At 27.0% G+C, this 15,298-nt stretch overlaps 1 protein-coding gene across 4 annotated transcripts in view; it reads right to left on the bottom strand.

Moving 5' to 3' along the window:
• Positions 1-20: 20 nt before the first annotated feature.
• The window catches only part of LOC141460149 (uncharacterized), a 33,619-nt gene continuing 18,341 nt past the window's right edge, over positions 21-15,298 (bottom strand). For all 4 annotated transcript variants that reach the window (XM_074139849.1, XM_074139851.1, XM_074139848.1 and 1 more), the window contains one exon: positions 21-15,070. In XM_074139849.1, the coding sequence (XP_073995950.1) occupies positions 14,990-15,070 (81 nt within the window). In that variant the 3' untranslated portion in view covers positions 21-14,989. The remainder of the gene's footprint in view (positions 15,071-15,298) is intronic.

The following is a 15,298-nucleotide window of genomic DNA, read 5'->3' as shown; positions in this document are numbered from 1 at the left end:
AAAATGAGGAAATAAAAACATTGTAAACAAGCCACTTCAAATGTTTATTTTTCTTTTTTTTCTAGTTTTTCATAAATAAGCAATCTACTAGAAACTATATTTTTATTCTTTTTATTATTACTGAATTACTAATAATATTAATATTGCTATTACATAGGTCAGAACTGCACAAAGACAATGAAGTCAAAACTGCAAGACAACGAAGTGCACTGTAAAAACCTTTCTGAAAACATTTTATTTAATTTTTTATTTTGAAAAGTTGATTCGTCTTTCTTAATTTGGAAAAATTTGCATGCATTTTAAAAACGAATTTTCAATCAATTACATAAAAAAAAAAAATTGAATATACATATTTTAAGATAAATGCGCTAACCACAAAAAAACTTAAATTACTTATACAATACAGGAATTAGTGTACAAGTAATGTTTTATTTATTTATTCATTTAAATCATATCAATGTTAATAGTTTTATAAAATTTCCTAAAAAATTAAAAATAAATTAAATATTAATATATAGATTAATACAAATATGCTAATAATTAATTGCAGAGCAGGCATGTTACTTTTTGTTTTAAGTTTATTAAAAATTTATTTTTACATTATTAAATTCCTTTGTACTATGTTTTATAATATTTGAGACACAATAATTTTGATTCAACTGATACACTTATATATTTATATATATTTAAATACGCCATTTAAATCCGTTTTTAGTTTTATTTAAAAATACTTGTTAATTCTTACAACTTTAAATCCTTACAAATTTTTTTTTTTGTTTACTTTTTAATAAAACAAAATTGCATTTTTTACTAAATGAATGAGGTATTTTGTTATATCTTATAATACGCAGTAGAATAAAAGAAAAGAAATCCTTATAAAGACTAGAGTTGAAATTTGCTCTTTTATAAAATATTTTACTTTTTAAAAGGAGGTGTACACAGTAAGACTTTATTTTCTATTACTTCAGTAATATCGTCTCTTTTTTTTGCGAGGGGGAAGGGAAAAACAAGCATGACATTTAGGATAAAAATTGGGCTGAAATAAAAAAATTAAATTAAAATGTAGTTTTAAAATAGATGCAAAATGTTTGGCAACACTGTATAGATTCCAAATGGTTGCAAAATTTACAGCAAACAAAATTGTAGCATATGAAAAAAAAAAAGAAACTGAAATAATATTTAAAATATCTTGCTATATTATTTGGTATTTGGTTTAATAATAATAATTATTATTAATAAAATTTGCTTGATTACAATTTTTATTGCTTTTTATTTTTAATCATTATTTTGTTTCTATCCTTGCACTTTTTTCTAATAATTATAAAAAATATACAATACGTGTACAAAAGTGTACATATAAAATAAAAAAATGATTTAATTCAAGCCATATAAGCGCATAATATTTTAATAAAAAGTTTCACCTCTTTAAAACAGTTAAAATAAAAGCGTGTATGTGCACAAAAGATTAGACATATAGACTAACTTGCAATTTTTTTCGTTCTAAGGTAATTTATAACACTAATATAAACTAAATAAAACTAAATATTTCACTAAAAACTTAATGAAAACAAAATTTTCTAGTTTAAATGATATATATTTGTTCTCTTACTGTATAATTATAACGAAAAAAAAAGCTAAAAACTTTGAAATAGGTTGTTTATTGAGCACACTTATCTTTTTTAATATTACTTATACAATAATCCCCACAATCACCCTGTTGTCTTTTAAGAAGTATTCAATCCATACTATAGTAACGACAATTACTGACAAGAATAATCTGCAAATTCGGGTACCAAAAGTTAAACCAAAAAGACGATAGAAAATGTGCACTATTACAATATCTTCGCTTACTAGAAAATTAAGAAAAAGTAGAATCTACAGATATCGTAATTAATAGATTATCTTTACTCAGTGCAATATACGATATATAGTTATAAAAGAAATAAATAATGCATTTCCATGAAATAAGCCAAATATATCCCTCTTAACCTTAGTAACAAGAGATTCATATTTTTTTTATCGATTAACAAAGTTTTGAAGAGAAAATATTTCATTTTTAGACTTTTTATTTTTTCTCTCACATCTTAAGGAAGAGAAAGAAGCTTTGTGATCGCATCAAATTCTTACCGAACATACACATTTTGAGCTACCCCGATCTCAACTAAATTATTTTTGACTACGTTCCAAGCGCTTTGAAATTGTGAAGAAAATATCTCACAAAGTAAATAAAAAATTACTGAAAATAAATTTGTTACCAAAATCCCACAACTGGGATTACCATTGTTTTAAATTGATTTTTTAAATTTAGTAATATTTTTATAACAGTGGATGTATCAAATTTGAAATTTTGCCTATTTAGGGCATATTTATTTGGACATATGTGCTCGTGTGTGTGTGTTTTATATGTGAGGTTATATTTTTTGCTGAATTTCAGAGGTTTTAGAATATTTCCTTTTACTGAATGCACATTTCATTTTTTCTGAGATTTTTTTTTTTTTTTTAAATACGGCTTTTGTGATTTTCACTTAATTTTGTATTTACATTAGAAATACGCAGATCTATAAGTTTTGTTTGATTCACCTCACTACAAAAATTCCTTTGAAGGTAATTTTTGGGTGGGAGGAGTCAGCTTCCTTTTAATTATTTCTGTGTAATATAACTATTCAAACATAATATAACCTACAGTATACAGTACATAACCTACTGGCAGAGGATCACTGCTATGGAAAAAATTAAGAAAGCGGTCAGCTTAGAGAAAGTTCATAAGATTAGGCTACCAATAAAGGAAAATTGGACAACAAGAAACAATAGTGTTATTAAAAATACAAGAACTATCTTGTTAAAAAAGGCTCAGACACCTAAGACACAAAAGTTAGTTGTGATTTTTGTTGTTTTGTTTTATTTATTTATTATTTTTGGAACCCACAACTAAAAGTTGTAGTAAAACTAATAGAATTCTGTTGAGACAGCTGTCTTTCGTTGCGCTTACTCCGTACAATCACAAATCAATCAGAAGTTCTATTAAAACAATCCTATAATCAATCACTTTCTAATCTAAATTCAATTTAAGGGAATTTTAATGAAAAAATTAAAATAAGTGGTTTAGTCTAAATTGGGCTTTAATAATTAACGCGACTCTTTCATTAAATGTATTCAACATTTTCTAAAGAAAAGGCTTCGTACATCAAAAAAACTAACATGGTTTTTCTCATTTAAGCTCAAATTACTACCCAAGTTTGGTAAAAACTTTAATTGAAAACATAACTTTCCTGAAAAAACAAAAAATATGTATAAAATATATTAAAAGGTTTACAACAAACTTATGAAAATATATTTGTACAAACCCTGAAACATAAGAAGAAAGGGATATCGGGCTCAATTTCATCTAAACTTTTTGTCGCAATACTTTCAACTAGTACAGTTATAATTAATTTAAAAATATATATTAATAAAAAATGTTAATTTCAAAAATAACCTAATCCAATATTGTTTGTAATACAAACAAAATAAAAGATAAAAAGATGAATATCAATAAAATAGATTACTTTTTTCATATATTTACATTAATGAGAGCTTTTTTTATGATGAGAAAATTAAATATTAAACATGCGATTGGCACATTTACGAATCGTAGCAAATTAAGAAGTAGAAAAGAGTGATTAAAAAATAATGAAATTCCCTAAAGATAAGAAATTTTACGAAATAAGAATTTAATATTGATCGTAATAACTAAGGTTTTATCACAATGAATTTGCAGATAGTCCTTATAATTGTTTTAAGGTTAACAGAAAGTTTTCAATTGACTTCTAAGCATTGACAAATCGTTCATGGGGATGATAAATAGAATCTAAGAAACTAATTGTTTGCAAAGATTAAAAACCCCAATTAAGCACTCCACTTTTCTTTTAATAAAAAGTTTAAAATGTTGGTACAAACAGATAAATCTTTCAAACAAATTCAATATAATATGTATTTTTTATTTTATTTCTAATTACACAAACAAAAGCGAAAAAAAAACTACCCATGTTAAGGTTTACTTCTTAATTTCTTGTATTTACAAAAACACAAATACTTAATGGTAATAAAATTAATAGTTGGTTTCAACCAAACTTCATTGTGTTTTAACTAATTTCTTGCCTATTTTTGTTTTGTTATTGTTTGTTTTTGTTTTTTTTTTGTACAAACATTTTAATAAACAATTTTAAAAATTATGAACAGCGATACAAATTTTGAAGTTCTATTCTCATCATATGTGAGGCTAAAAGAGCTTGTCTTCATACGAAATAATTTTCAAATAAAACAACACCTAGACAAGCCTTAAAAAAAAATGAAAAAATAATTTCAGGAATTAAGCAATTTGGAAGACAATCTAGCAAAGGCAGTAATTTTAAACTACTTCTTCTGGACCCTATAGTCTTTAGCGAATGTTGAAAAGGATCGGCCAGATCTCTGGCTGCAATTAGTGTACTTAATTATGTTCTACTTGAATTGGGTGTTTACTTTTATTTAAAAAAAATCTTATCTGGTCAGAATACTTTACAAGAAGTGCATTTAACTATCTCTCAAATGAATAATAAAATATGTAAATAAACATTCTATCAGCAAACCAACATCAATATAAATGACTGGGGACGCAATAAAGATAAATTTTTGTGAACAAAGGTAAAATTCATTCAATCAATGTTTACCTACAGTAATGCTTTATAAAACTCTTACCGCAAATCATTGAATCATTAAGTTTAGTTCTGCTCGCCAAAATAGAATTTAAAATTACTTAAATTATAAAAAAAGAATTATTTAATTTATTCATAAATATGGTTAAAAAATATGTATAATTCCCTTATAAAAAAAAGCAAAACACACAATTAGTCATATAATCATATTTGATTACATTAATGTCTAAATCTCCAGTCTGTATACATTAAACATCAATTAAATAAATCAGTGGCTCTTCTTTAAAATTAACTCAATAATCGAAGTTATCATATGTCATAAACCTTCAATAAACTATTGCTAGGTGTAATATGTCACAGAAGATATATCTCATCTACTTTCCAAGAATAATCAAATAAAAAGGACACTGAGAAGTTTAAAAGATGTTCGAAACTATAGGTATATACATAAAAAAAAAAAGCAACCTTGTTCAATAACAATAACAAAATAATAACAAATACACAAACATTTGCAATGTTACAATAAAAACTAGACAAAAAATGAAACCTTATTAAATGAAACCTTATGACGCAATTTAAGCTGACTTTATTAAAGAGAGAATCAAAATTAGTGTAAAAGCCAAAAATAAATCGAACAACCTAATCTACATCTTGAAAAAAATATAGCACAGGATATTCGCTTAATCTGAAAGGCTAAACTCTTAGTTGAAAATAATAAAGCCAATAACCAAAACTTCCATTTATTTTCGTTTAACTAATTTATTTAGAAACTATTAATCAACATATGTAAATGTAGAAATTTCTATTTAAAAAAACTGAACAAAATTGGCAAAAAGAATAAAATGGATTTTTAAATACTTTCTATTACGTGGAAAGCTGTTTGTTCATACAAGTTGCGAATTACTGTATAATATAGTTAAATAAGTTGAAATGATATTTTTGAAGATATGCACATTATATTATATAGCAAATTCTTTTTGTTTAAATTATTTTGTATTAATATTAATATTTTCAATTAATAAATACACATAATACTTTCAATATAAAAAGAAGAATTTATTAGAATAGAAAAATTCCATCAATACAAAGAGTCACACTCATTAGATATCACATAAGAAACATGTATACGTTATAGTCTACCACAAAGTATAAAAGCTCGGATCAGTGTGTTTCGTATATATATATTTATTTATTTATTTTCAATTATTAGAATCTAAGCTGGGAAAAAGTACCATTTTTAAATATTAAATTATAATGTTTTAATTTCTTGTTTTTATTGTTTATAACGTTACAACATTTATTTACAAAAATTATAAAACACTTAAATCTCCACTAAAATACAATTGCGTATATTATTGTACTTTTTCTCTACAATACTAACAAAATATATTTTTAATTTTTTTTTTTTGTTTAAATTTTTAAAAAATTGTTAGAACAAACAAATATTATTCCCAAAGATGAAAACCATTTTAAAATGCCTTCTAGGAAACCCTTAGCCCAATTAAATGTAATAAAAGTAGAGTTTAAGAATCAACAAAAACTATAGGAAATGTCTACTACAGTATGACAACTTATAGGAAAGACTCAAATTTAATTTAGAAATTTTAACGCTCTTCAATTATGGACGAAAAAAGTAAAAAATGAAAAACAAATTTTAATAAGCGAAGCAAAAAATTAAAGAAAATATATTCTAAAACTAACTAAACGACAAATTTACTATCTACTTTACTGTCTTTTAAATCGAACGTAACAATCAACAATTATAGCGAAAGCTTTAATTATACAAACCATATCTGTTCCTTAAAATAAAAATAATATTCCATGATCTTAGTTGAATGAAGAGAAATGTGGTGCCTAGAGTAGATTAATGATTTGAAATTGGAATGCAATTATAAATCAAGCAGTTATTAAAACAGGTTAAGTTTTTTTTTACCAGGAACAATGTCGAGGCACGAATCGAACTATATCGAGTTTCCCTTAAATTTTTTTCCTCCAAAAAACCCACATTTGATTAGTCCACTGATAAGAGTATTTTGGTATTCAGAGAAGTAGGTTGTGCAATGGTTACAGGTATCTAATTTCTGAACTAAGTAGGAATTGAAGATGAATCCAGATTTGAAAAAATGGTATACTTAATTTAATTGGAAATAAATACCAAAAATAAACCGGTTACAAAAAATTTATCCCTCTTAATGGCCCATCATTAAATCCAAGAAGTCTTTCTTAATTTGCAAAAATAGACTACGAAAGGCTTATGTTACTTTAGCTGTCAAAGACAGTGAGAATGGTTTCATAAAATGCCAGTTCAGCTCACACGACCAAAAGCGTTAAAGTCTTGATACTGAAAAGTGCTTTTCAGGCCTCGCAAAATAGTAGAATAGTTCAGATTTACCTGAGATGATGTTCAGATGGGCAGGAAATGAAAGGACTAGACTAACACATGTTTGACGAAATAAAATTATGAATACATGTTGAAATTTCATAGTTCATACAAATGAACAAAAAAGAGCGTTTGCTTCGATTAAATTGCTTAGGTATTAAATTCTTAGTCAGAATCTCCACAAACCTCATCGTTGATACTTATGGGGGGTGATCACTTTGCTCCTAGTTCTTGGACAATTTAATTTAAAGTAAATTTTAATAAATAATTGCGTTAAAAGAAAATTTTTTCTTTTCCATAATCGTTTATTTTAAGACAGGTTTAATTTTTCTGCAAATTAAAAGCAGTTTTGCCAACCTGTCAATTCTTTTAAATTTATTATAATTAACAATCATGAAACATTCCACCCCCACATACTTGTACATAGCAAGTTTGCGCTTGCTATCAAAAGTTTCAAAGCACAAGAATCAAGTTGACACTGGTGTCAGCGGACACAAAATATCAAAAGAAAAGCCCATCAACAGCTATCTATGTCTTTGTGAGACTCAGCACGATTGTTATGACTGAAACTATACTTCACAGGATGTGATTGTTGTTCAGATTTCAAAACATCAAGAAAGGCTGTTTAGTTTTATTCAACAATACAGTTCGTTTGTCAGAGAAAAACCCTTGTTGGATCTCAGAAAATCAAGGTAAAAAATATTCATGAAGCATTTGCAACGTACATTTTAGACGTTAGAAAGAGAAATAATTTTGTGAAATTTTGACATTCGAACATTTTAAGACTATAATTTCCTCTGCATTCAATCTAAACATGCGTGATAGAAATTAAATTTAAATAAAAACAGATAAGGTAATTTATCATCATCAGTTTCTACATCAGTAAAATCAAGAGAAATTTTTATAAATTAACTAAATTTAGAAACTTAGATATGTTTAAAATACATATTAAAATACAAAGAAAAAAAAAATATATACAGGGATTCTAATAAAAATGCTGGAAAGCTATGTAAAAACAAGAACATAAACTTAAGGTTCGTAATATCCGAAATATTAACTAAAAAAAAAATGCATTCCAAACCCAATATTGATTTTCTAATCTATTCTGTATATAGTTTATAATCATTATTTATTTAGTAAGGCAATTTTAACAAATGTCCAATATAATTATTTAATTATTAAAGCTAATCTATGCGACAAACGTTTATTTATTTTTATTTTTGGCAAAACACTGCTAAAGCACACTTCAGCACAATTTCATTTTTAAAACTAACATGACATAATAACTCGTTACAATAAAAAAAAAAATTAAATGTATTTCAAATAACACATCTATAGTTATAATTAAAAATAATTGAAATGTAATTAAAAAAAAATCTATTTGCTCTTTATTTGCACTTAAATACTTTCAATTGAATACTGCGACTAAGTAGAGTGTAGTTCAGTAAAAAACGCTAGTAATTCCAAAATTACTTTAGTGCTTACATTTTTATATAGCAATCTTAGTGACTGTTTTAATGAAACCATCTATGACAATTTTTTTTAAAATTGGAAACATAACTCGTTCGAAATGTCCCGAGTTGCTAGTAAAGCTGACCTCTGATGAGATATCAAGAATTTTTATTATTATTTATCATAATTCAAAACAATAACAAATCAATGGTAAACAAATAAATATGGAAAATATGTAAACATACTCAGCCAGCGATGGGGAACTGATCCGAATGTTGCCTTATTGTTTTATAGAGCAAATATGAGAGCAATGTTTTTGTAAGGCCAGACCAGTGCTTCCAAGTAGAAGACATTGTTTTTGTACATAAGAAGTGCCAACGGTTATATTTAGGGCTGTTCAATTTAACTCCCATGGTTCCCTTCCTGATTAAAGTTCGAAGCTTGCTTCTTTTAAATAAGAGACGGCTTTTAAAACGTAGGTAGTAACCTAACCTACAAATGATCTAATAACTGATCATTAAATAAAATGATGTCCAACTATCTTATAATTTACTCGAAAAGATCTGTTTTGAATTTGTAAGTATAGCTCAGGAGTAAAAATAAAGTAAGTTTAATCAATACTGCACATTTTAGCTCTATTAAAACGTTCTGCCAAACACGATATAACAGGGAATGCTAGTAATTGTAATTATTATTAGATTATCTTTTCCAACAATCAGAGTGCACTCACAAAGTTAGAGTACCTCATTCAAAATATATATTCTATATACAATATATCTAGTTAAAACGGAAATCTATGGAACCAGGAAGAAATCGATAAAAAGAGGGACCATGTTAAAAACTTCAAGTAAGAATAGAGGAAATGAAAAAGTGGCAATAAGTGGTGTCCGAAGAAGAAGCCTTTTCGGTTTATATCCGCCTGCGATGTAAAGAATAGTGACTGGTATTGATGGAATACAGTACAAGTTTTTGAACGTCATCAAGAGACAATTGGTATAAGAAGAATAAACCCTTATTAAGAGATTGATATGCCAAAGAAATACAGAAAAATTTCCCACAAAATATCCAAGAATACTGCATACCCTCTCTTAACAGCACTTTCTTTTCCCAATCCAGGGCGTCATGCAGCCATGCCAATCAATGAATGTGGCACATGGATGATTGTATCAGAAAAAAAGGAGCCTCTGAAAACCTCGGTATAGATTACTTTATCGCAGTTTTGGAAGCGCATTTGATCTGGAAGATAGCCATGTAAATGTCGAGTGGTGGAGAAGACTGTAGAATACCTTCTCTTAAAGGGAGAGGTTTAAGCCTTCTAAGAAAGAGGCTCCTCTTTCTCACTTTCTTGGGGCTCCTAGAGAGCCTGGGTGGTTACAAGGGTTTATAAGGATGTACAGCCTCCATAGAATAAATACTTCTAACCTAGTAATTTGAGTCGAAATTTTAAATACCTGTAAAAGGGCTTTGCATTAAGAAGTTACACGCACTTCTAAAAGATTTTCTCACCATTGACTACCTCTAGTTCTGGAACCACTCTAGAAAGCTTGTATCTCTTTTGATTTTGAAGAACCAACCTCAAAATATCTGGGTATCGTGGCTGGCGCTAAGATAGTGGAGTCCGGGGTAGTTACCAGAAGGTATAAAAGAAGATATCTCCCCGAAAGGTAGGAGTCAGTCGTCTACAGAGAGTATTTATCCCCTACTAACGGCTCCCACTTCTCCTCCATTTTTCTAAGTTTACCTGGATGAGACTTACATCTCTAAGGATGTTACAGAGAAATGACTTGAGTAAGAAGAAGAAACTAATTATGAATCAGCGCTGGCTGTATGGCGAAACGCTAATGCCAAAACACAAGACGAAACCATTATGAACCATTCTCGATACTTCTTTCAGTAATGTTTCAGTTATAAAGAAGAAGGACAGAAATAATAATAAAATCTAACTAAACTAAATAGTCATGAGATTAAAATTAGTAAAATTAAAAAACTAAAAGAATAAAAATAAATAAAAGCATTATAGATCGGTTTGTTCATTAAGACGCAAAAATTAAAGTAAAAATTAGCTCTTCAAACCAAACCTAAGTCACCTAATTCAGATGTAAAAGCAATCTCTATTATATTATAAACACGGTTTAAAAATAAACCCTCACTGCACCAATATACAAAATTGAAAACACAAAAATCTAAGGAATATTAAAAATACGAAGTACTATTATTGCTAATTTATATATATAAAAAAAAGAAAAAAAATACACTTAAGAGCAATAGCATTTTTATATTTAAAAAAAAAGCATGATCAGAGCACTCAAAAAACTTTATTTTCAATAATACAAAAAAAAAAATTATTTTAGAGCCGAAACCATCCTGTATAGTAAATTTATAACCTTAAATGATTATAAGTTATTATTTTTTCCTAATTTACTATTTCTATTAAAAAAAAAAAAAGAAAAGAAAAAGATATCAAACTAATGTCCACTATTAATCATAATAATCAATCATTTTAGATTTTTTTTTGATAAGCAAGCCTTTTGTTTAATTGTCGGGTCTAATTAAAAATCACCCCTTAAATAATAAATAATACAATGGTTTATGCAATTAATTTTATTTTAAATCTTGTAATTGGCACAAATTTTTGTATAGTAAAAAAAAAAACAAAAACAAAGAACCTATATATGGTAACTATTTGTAATAAATAGGCAAATAAGTGTTGGTACGATGTCTTAGTAAAAAAATGAAAATAAATAAATGTAACTAATTAAGAGATCACTAAGTGGAACGAACTAACTGGATCACTAAATAGACCTTAAATAGAATTGTTGACTTAACAAAAGAAGAAAAACAAACGAAATGGATTAAAAAAAAGCCAAAATTCCAAGAATGTGTGTAACACAAATGGTTTCATAAAACCCTATCCTATTTTGTTTTTTTTATTATTATCATTAAATGGAAATCCTCAGATTTAATATTAAATTCAAAAACCACTAATACAGATAAGAAGAAAATTCACCATTCTCACGCCAATATTGTGATTGCGGAAAGCACAGAAAACCTTAATCAACTATGTCTGTGCTCTATATGTGTTCAATTATCATTAGGAAATAATTTTTTTTTAGTAAGTAGTATTAATTAAGAAAGATTTTCCCATTCCCTGATTAAATTTGTAGTAATTTCTTATCGCAACCTAAAACATTTTCTGTTACAGTATTACTTATTTTTGGTAGCAACGGCAGATTGGTACATCTTATTTTAAGGACAATATTTATTGCAAGGATACGCTATATAATATATTATCAAGTATTCAGTCCACTTAGCATATTTTTGGGTAAAAATAACTTGAATGAAATTGCATTATTTTATTAAGTGTACTATTTTTAAAGATAATCGTGAAAATTATGTATAAACCTGCAATTAGTATGAAAAACTTTGAGATGATGATGCTTGTGAGTCAGAAGTATAACGATTGAATTTAAATTAACAAAGTAAAGAGCTGTAAAAAAAAAAAAAAAAACTGCTTTAGAATTAAAGTAAGAAGGTTATGTTATTTAGCAAAACATAAAATTGTTGGCTAAAAAGTTTAACGAACAATGTATAAACACATCTCGCGCTCCTAAACAAGTATTATACCAAACAAAATGTTGCATTATTTTGCGTGTAATTTGAAACCGATTCTAATTCAATTCCAAATAATCCGAAACATCAGAAAAATAACCATTTAAAGTTTTTCTAATTTTTTCTGCAAAAACAAATTTCAAGTTGATGTGCTTAAAATGTCATTACGAAGAAATTACTCCGCCTTCAATTGATACAACTTCGGACATACAAAATTGTCTAATAAGTAAATACGAATTTTCATCTTAAAATAGGAAACCACGCCAGTTTTATATCTAAAAATGTATTTGTAACAAAAGCTTTAAGTGCCAAAGTCAAATTCTCTACTCAAACATGATAAATAAACACTGCATTGGACGAAAATCTGAAAGTGGCCTGAACAAAGAAATCAATATTAAAATAATTTAATTTATACATCATACCGGATTCAACTTGTTATCGATAAATTATGTTCCATTACAAAAAAAAAAAAAAGTGCAATGTTTTAGTATTTAAAATAATTTTAATGATAAAAATTCTAATGTGCAAATTTTTCTGCAATTAAGAATGCAAAATATATATAAAACATTTTCAAAAGAGCATTTGTTTCAACCAAAAGCGATTCAAAACTTCTGGTAAAAAACAATTTTTAAAAATGTCTGTACTTTCTTCTTAACACAAGTTTTGACTGAAAATATTGATTTATCCAAGAGAACAATGGGAACAATGTGAATAAGGATATTTCACAATGCATGGGTGCTAATATAAGAGGCTCAAGACCTGAAACGAAATCTCTAGGACTACCCAATATCGATGGAAAATTTTATACAGCAAATTTTTTACGAGCTGAAACCATTTACTTAAATGTGATGGAAGTCGATAGTTTTTGATGAATTATCAAACAGTAGAATAAATGGAATTTGACGTAATGCTTAAATTTTTATGGTGTTTTCTATTACTAATAGATTACGTGATACAGGAATGCAAAGAAATGAAATCTTTACGGAATTTCGTAATTTAATTCAGGCCTTAGATTTTAAGAGAAAAATTAGAATTAAATTAAATTAGATACAATAGGAAGCTCCTGTTATCTTAAATTGTTAGAACTGGATCTCAAATTAGATCCTGTTCTGTTCAAAACACAATCATTACAGAAAAAAGAAAACTGTCAATTCCACTAATAATTTTTAATTTTTTGTCAAACTTTCGACCTAGGGACTAGGTCATCTTCATCGCTTATGCTATTAACGATTACAATATTTTTTTACATTGTAATATCTAAGGTTTGAGGGTCTTCCGCCTTGTCTGAGTATATACTGTAGCATAAGTCTTGAAGATTACCAAATGCTTAGGTATTTTTAGCCCCGGAAATTCAATTTTAGTCAAAGGAAATAGTATAATTTGTTACAGATTTTTAAAAACATCCTATGCTAAATACAGATGCGAAAGCCTATAAATCATATTTATTAATACTATACGAATTCAGTTAACTGCTGCAAGTGAATTTTACTTATAATTTGTTAATTATTATTAACTTAAAATAATAACTTTCTAAATTACGTTGCTGTAACACGTTATAGCAAAACTGGTTCAAGTGGAGGTACTATGGGACATAAGTATGAAACCATTGTTAAGTTTGATGTCGGTTATGTGATGGTTATAACCAGTCACATTCACATATTACTTGAAATGACAGCAAACTCACTCGAACTTTTTACAGGCAACTGTAAGTAAAGTGATATTCAATGTTAGAATTAAGCACCTACATGTACAATCCGTAATAAGACTAAGGATTATTAAAATCTGAATTAATAAAAACCCCTCTACGAGTTTAAAAGGAACGGTGCCAGCCGAATTCCCCAGTTCATCAATTTTTTTTTTAAATTTTGCACTGAAAAATTCAACTGCTTGCGTTAATTTTCTAATGAATAAAATGATACAAATCTTAGTAAATAAATAAATTTAAATTACTTTTTGCAAACAATCTTAAACTTGTTAAGTTTGTCCAGACATTTATAATTGTGGAAACTTAATATTATAATATAAAGTAAAAAGTAAAACGTTTAATTTTAATAATGAACCTCACCCTAGAAATAAAAACATTTTTACTCTAACTCGTAATTTCATAATGCAAGTATCCATTCTCAATGTTCTCTTGTTTTGTTTCATTTTTGTTATATATATGGAAAATAAAAGAAATGTTATGCATTATTTTTAAAAGATTCAATATTTTCACGTCAGGCCTACTATACATTATCACAGACTATTTCCAACTAAATGGTGATGAAGAAACAAAACATACTTTCAAAATTGTTTGTAACTCACTAAAATAAACAAAAAATCCTCGACTAAAATGCCTAAAAATCTTGCTTTGTTAATGACAAAATGTCAACATAATAAAAACAACTTGAAGATTATGAACATAATACAATATAATTTGATGAAGAATCAGAATTATCTCTCTATATTTTATGTATCTGTGATATACATACATAAATATGCTGCTTTTGTTTTTTGTATTTTTTTTTGTTTTTTTTTTATTAAGACGCATCAAAATCTGATGTCATGGGTGCATGGAGCCTTCTAGTGTGCGTATGTGTATGTGTTAATGAACCTGTGGGTGATTGTTTTGAAATTGTGCTTTGTTTTCTACAATGTGGTTTAATATAAGCGAAAATAAAATTTAAATATCAAATTTAAATAAATATTAAAAATATCCAATTAAAATCAATGAATAAAAAAAAAAAAAGACAAGCCTGAGGATGTTGCTGTAGCAGTATTATCACAAAGGGTCTCACATGTTCTATAAAAACATTGCCAAATAACCTTTTCTTTTCTTCACATTGAAATATAATTTTATGAGTAGATTATACTGTTTTTTAACTTTATTGAAGACTTAATCATGACTGGTTGTGGCAGTATTCGGGAAGTATCCAGTGAGAGCATCTCCTCTACAGATAGGACACGTTCGATTTGCCTGAAAAATATAGCAAACAATTTTGCTTTTAGTGAAGATTTAGCAATTAAATAGTAGATACTATTGAATAATAGTAACAATATCATTCTTCAAAAATTAGCTCCTTACTTTAACAGGTACGTCAATATTATTTTTAGGATGAACTTTGTACAGAATGTTTAGGTGAAAATGAACTAAAACAGAACTCAAGAAACACATAACAAATGTATGGATTTGTTAGCAGCAAAA

The sequence above is a fragment of the Rhodnius prolixus genome, unplaced genomic scaffold (genome assembly GCF_049639745.1).
Source record: "Rhodnius prolixus isolate KJV_2025 unplaced genomic scaffold, Rpr scaffold_6, whole genome shotgun sequence".
Lineage (NCBI taxonomy): Eukaryota > Metazoa > Arthropoda > Insecta > Hemiptera > Reduviidae > Rhodnius > Rhodnius prolixus.
The sequence above is the reverse complement of the archived record's forward strand: the minus strand, read 5'-3'. Positions and strand labels throughout refer to the sequence as shown.